This window comes from Limulus polyphemus, unplaced genomic scaffold, assembly GCF_000517525.1.
Source record: "Limulus polyphemus unplaced genomic scaffold, Limulus_polyphemus-2.1.2 Scaffold4417, whole genome shotgun sequence".
Taxonomy (NCBI): Eukaryota; Metazoa; Arthropoda; class Merostomata; order Xiphosura; family Limulidae; genus Limulus; species Limulus polyphemus.
The window spans coordinates 8,973-14,222 of record NW_013670027.1 but is presented as its reverse complement, the minus strand read 5'-3'; the positions used below and the strand labels follow the sequence as shown (position 1 = coordinate 14,222).

The window sequence follows — 5,250 nt, the reverse complement described above, 5'->3', positions numbered from 1 at the left end:
ACGCTCCAGGTATGCCAGTTTTTATTCCCCGGCCAAAGGTCGGATACTTTTCTCACAGGCCTCGTAAGTTTAACATAACAGCAAATGTACAACGTTTCGACAAGGTTTTGTCATCATCAGGTACCTCCTGACTGAGCAAATCCAATGTGAGTGCCAATGTTTACAGAACAGGAGACCCAAATAAGGGAAGCTTGACACTGTCATGAACAGCAAAGGCATCCAAGTGAGGAGTGCCCAGATAAAAGCAAAGACATAAAAAACACAAGGATTGAGAGGCCATTCCAGAAAAGGGATCCCAAGAGAATTCCATTGATCATGGAAAGTCCACAGTAAAAAACATGTGAGAATGACCCAAGGGGAAAAGGGTCTCCAACAAAGCCCAAATCCCCAAGAGATAGAGAACTTCTCATGGAGGAAGAGAAAAAGAGGATAGAGCTGTGGAAACCAAATCTTCCATGGTCCACAAATGCAGCAAAGAAAGCAATTCCCTGCTGAGACTGGAAGTAGAACAGACCTAAATGAACCTGATACAGGGTGGGTGTAAGATAAGACTTCCCCAACTTGACTAGCCAATGTAGACCATCTGCCTCCCCCCAAAAAAAGAAGAGTATGGTTGGAGGAGTCCTGCATAAATGGAGCTAAAAGAAGCTAGTCATTTATATAATGGTGGAATCTTAATCCCAAGCTGTGAATGTGATGATTGAAGGCATGCACTATGTGACAAAGAAAATTTATGGGGCCAATGCCATGCCAAACTATGTGACAAAGAAATTTATGGGGCCAATGCCATGGACAAAGAAAATTTATGGGGCCAATGCCCCAAAAATGTTCATTTTGCAAATAGTCAAATACTTTCTTTGCTAGTGCAACTATCAATACACTCAATGAAAAAGTTCAAGTGTGACATTTTAAAATAAATGTAAAATGGTGTTGTGTAGATACAATGCATTGTTTATGGAAAGTTTGGAAAATTGGTTTTTATTTTGGGATAATATTAACTTATACAAAGTTACTGCCTACAGAAAATTTCCTTAGAAAATTGGGGTTTATCTTATTTTGTGGATAATATTAACATATTAAAAGTATATAATTGTATGTGCAATTCAAAAGAGTAGTTTTCCTTCACTACAACTTGGAGTTTAGAAGTTCAACAATACCTACAAATTACTGTAAAACAGGAAAATAAATACATTAAATTATTCTTATTATTAATTTAATTAATTTGAATTTTGGTAGTCTGTAGTTTATATTAAAATGCATAATTGATGTATATAATACATGGTGTATGTTAATGAACAATAATTCTAAAAAGTACTTAACATTATGAAGAGGAGGATCTGGCATTATGTACACAAGTGAATTACAATTAGTATTTCCCTAGGGCATTTTAATTTGAAAGTACTTGCATAATATTTAAAATTATTTTAAGAAACAGGTTAAGTTATATTTTTAGAAATATTTTAATTTCTAATGAATAATTATGCAACCTTCGTTTCAGGTTCTGATTACTATGGTTTCTTTGATCTTTATATCTTGCTTACTGTTGGAATTACATCACATTCTTGGTGTATATAGTTTGAAGAACTAACAGCATTAGGCTTCAGATGTTCTCTTATACACTGCTCTAAATTAACACATGACTGATCCTACATAATCTCATACACATCGAGGACAAACATATCAATAGAATATAAGAGCGATGAAGTTTATTAATTCTCTCTTTCTTCTTGAAAAGGTTCTCTATTCTCAACACAGATGTTAGTACAGGACTATGTATTATTCTGAAGACTGAAAATTTATAAAAATTATAAATAGAGAACTAGAATAATTTATGTAATAAAATTAGTCTTTTGAATGTTTTCGTCAAATTTCAAGGTGACTTATCAGTTTCTTGGAATTATTCCAATTTCAGATCTAGCCTTGATTATCATGTGGTGACACACGGAAGTGGCTAGTACAGTGGTTGCTTGAGTAATAGATGTAATCAATTACATCATTTAGAGACAAGTAAAATAACTAATTAAATGATATTACAATTAAATCTATTAGTCACAAAAATTATGAACAGTTTTTGATAATTCCAACTATCTAAGTAACTGAAATACTGCCATTATGATTTGTCAACATTATTTTTGATTAATTCAAAGTTGTTCAGATTAACCTATTAGTTTCAGGTTCATGAATATAATTAATTAACCAAAATTGGGGTTTCTGGTTATTACTATTTTTGATTATTCCAACTATCCGGGTCTCAGGTGAGATTAATCAGACAGTTGAATATAATCAGTTCATAGGGTTATGTTTTGTCATATGTTGAGATGAAAATAAATTTTAGTTCCTAATTTTCAGAGATCATGAGAGGATATTCACTATTAGTTAACTGAGATAAAATGTGATATGGGCCAGGTTTGAGAATTTTTCAAAAATAAATTGCTTTTAATTCAAGATAGTTATATTCCTAAAAAGGGATAATGGCTAACTGCCACACTAAAGTAAGAAATTGAAATTGACAAATAGGTTGGAAGATTAAAAACTATCAGAACACTAAGAATTTGATTAAAAAAAAAAAGTCAGGGAATCCAAAACAACTTTCGAGACACAGCTGGCTGATAACGTTAAAACTACCAGAAAAAGATTTCTTCGGTATGTTAAAGGTAAGTAAAATGATAAAATGGGTAAGCCCTTATAGAATGCTGATTGCAAAATTTTTTTTAAGACTACAAGATGGCCGAGTTTATAAATTTTCTCTTCTGTTTTTACAAGAGGATATTACCAATACTCCTGACCTGAGCATCCTATGGAAAATACTACAATTAACTTGAATTATGTAGATATTAATCCTTTGCTGTAAGTAAAAACATTGAAAGATTAAAATAAATTAAGCAACAGAACCAGACAAGGCTTTCCTCAGGGTTTTTAAAAAAAAATCAAACATAAGATATATAAACCTCTCATATTTTTAGTAGGTTGACAGATAGCAGATGCAAAGTTTGGAGAGTTATTAACATTACACAAATTTTTAAAGTGGGGTGGTAAAATTAGCCCTGGGAATCATAAATAAGTTAATCTTACTTTTCTAATGGTTAAAATTTTATAATCTGATAAAAAAAATAAACCTTGGTAACATCATTTAGTGAAGTATCATAAATGAAAGCCAACATGGATTTATCAGAGCAAAATGTTGCATTATTAATTTATGTTTCTTTTAAAGTGTTACTCATTATTTGTATGATGGAAAGAGTGGCCAAGACTTAGCATACTTAGATTTTGAAAAACTTTTAATAAGGTGCTACACAAAAGATTAGCTAAGATAATTAAACTATTTGGAGAAGAACCAGTTAATTGGATTGTATGGTGGTTGCACATTAGAAAGTAAAAAGTTGTATTTAATGGAATCCAAACTATACCATGTTACTAGTAGAATGTCCCAGATATCAGTGCTTGGGCCTTTTCTTTCTCTTATTTAAATTAATGATATTGATAGGGGCATAATTAGTAAAGTTTGTTGATGGCATTAAATTTTTGGGTATTTCTAGCCGTTTTGAGGTTGTTGAAGTATTGCAGAATGACTTTGATGATTAGGAGGTTCGACAAATATTTAACATATGACCTTCAATTATAATAAGTGCAATATAATGCATTTGAGTTATTAAAGTTTGAATCACACACTTAATAAAAATTGAAAACCATGGTACAGCATGACCAAAGAAAAATATATTGGCATAGAGGTGATTAAGTTACTCAAACCAATAAAACAGTGCTTTGTTGCTAGTGGGTAAAATTATTGAATTTTAGGTTATATTTATAAACATATCAATTATAAGTTAAAACAGATTATCATCTCTCTATGCAAAGCTCTAATTAGGCCATACTTGGAATAATGTGTAGTTATGACTTCCTTATCTAACACTAGATATTGACTTATTAGAAATGATTCAGAAGAGGGCTACAGGAATATGTTAAGATAATGGTAAGAGGTGACCATGTTGCTTATAATATTAATGAGGGGGTTCCAATAAGACAAAGGTTTTCAATTTTGTGTGTGTGCTATCTCCTAAGGATTCAGAGTTTAAGATAAGAAAAAGACAAGCTAGGCTCCAGTAAAGACAGTTTTTGTTTTTTTAACAGTACTACAATAGTACTAGTAGCAGTAGTGGTGAAGTGCTTTACAGAATTTTAAGAGGGCAAATAATGATTTCCTGAAAATAAAGGTTGAATATCAATTTTTACTTTTCTCAATGGTATGTGTGTGTGTGTGTGTGTGTGTGCAAACGAGACTTGAAGTTGAAGGACCAAATGGTTTCTTGTTGTCCGTATGTTTCAAATTGTCTTTTTTTACACAAATACTGAAAATTGAAATAGACAATTCCCAAATTCAAGTTAATTAACACGTGAAAAATTACTCAACCAACTCTTTTGCTTAGACAGTTAGCTCGTATATAATAAAAGGGAATAAAAAGTGAAGTATAAGTTTGTTTACTGTTTTTAGTTTCACTAGTACTACTGATACTAGACGTATAGAAACAATAACATTGATTATAGACTAAAGAGCCTAACGCCAGATCACTCACGCACGAATCCAGACCACGTGACGTCAGATTCTGTCAGGATAACCAGCTACAACTAGTACTAGTGTAACGTGCTAGAAGTAAATCACGTAGATCATTTCTTTATGCTCAAATTCAGCAAAATAGCATTACCTAATCTTTATTAGATTATTATAAAAACTAAAAACATGTTTATAAGGAAAGACTTACCGGTTAACTGCTTACGTAAGAGCAACGCCGACTGATGTCCTGCCATTCCCCAAGATTCCCACCAACAACAAATAATACAATCCAACTTCCAAGCCTCCAACACCTGAGTGAGTTTATAGAAATTGAACTGCGCTTGCGCCTAAACACATGGGCCAAAGACATGGGATTGTGTCTGTAAGAGTCAACAAAGAAACTGAGCTAAAATATAATCATAATGTTTTTGCCCACAAACATAAAAAATCTTTTAATAACGGGTTAGATATGTATACATCAATAAATCATAATTAGTAACATATTAACTGTTTAATGTTGTTGCAGCAATTGTGGAATTCTGTGTCGCAAATTACACATCAGTGGCTACACAATGGGCCCTCAGCGCTGTGTCCGACTCATGGTTCGATCCTCAAGTTTTTGCTTTATAAGCCACGAAGGTTACTGCTAAGCCAACGGGCGACTACATTTCAATTTGTTGCTTATTTTTATAAATTCATAA

At 32.4% G+C, this 5,250-nt stretch overlaps 1 protein-coding gene across 1 annotated transcript in view; it reads right to left on the bottom strand.

Annotated features, from left to right (window-relative positions):
- The window catches only part of LOC106471116 (ubiquitin-conjugating enzyme E2 G1-like), a 76,341-nt gene extending 71,497 nt beyond the window's left edge, over window positions 1–4,844 (bottom strand). Inside the window, exon 1 of the mRNA XM_013931705.2 lies at window positions 4,758–4,844. Within this exon, the coding sequence (XP_013787159.1) occupies window positions 4,758–4,803 (46 nt within the window). The 5' untranslated portion in view covers window positions 4,804–4,844. The remainder of the gene's footprint in view (window positions 1–4,757) is intronic.
- Between the last annotated feature and the right edge of the window lie 406 nt (window positions 4,845–5,250).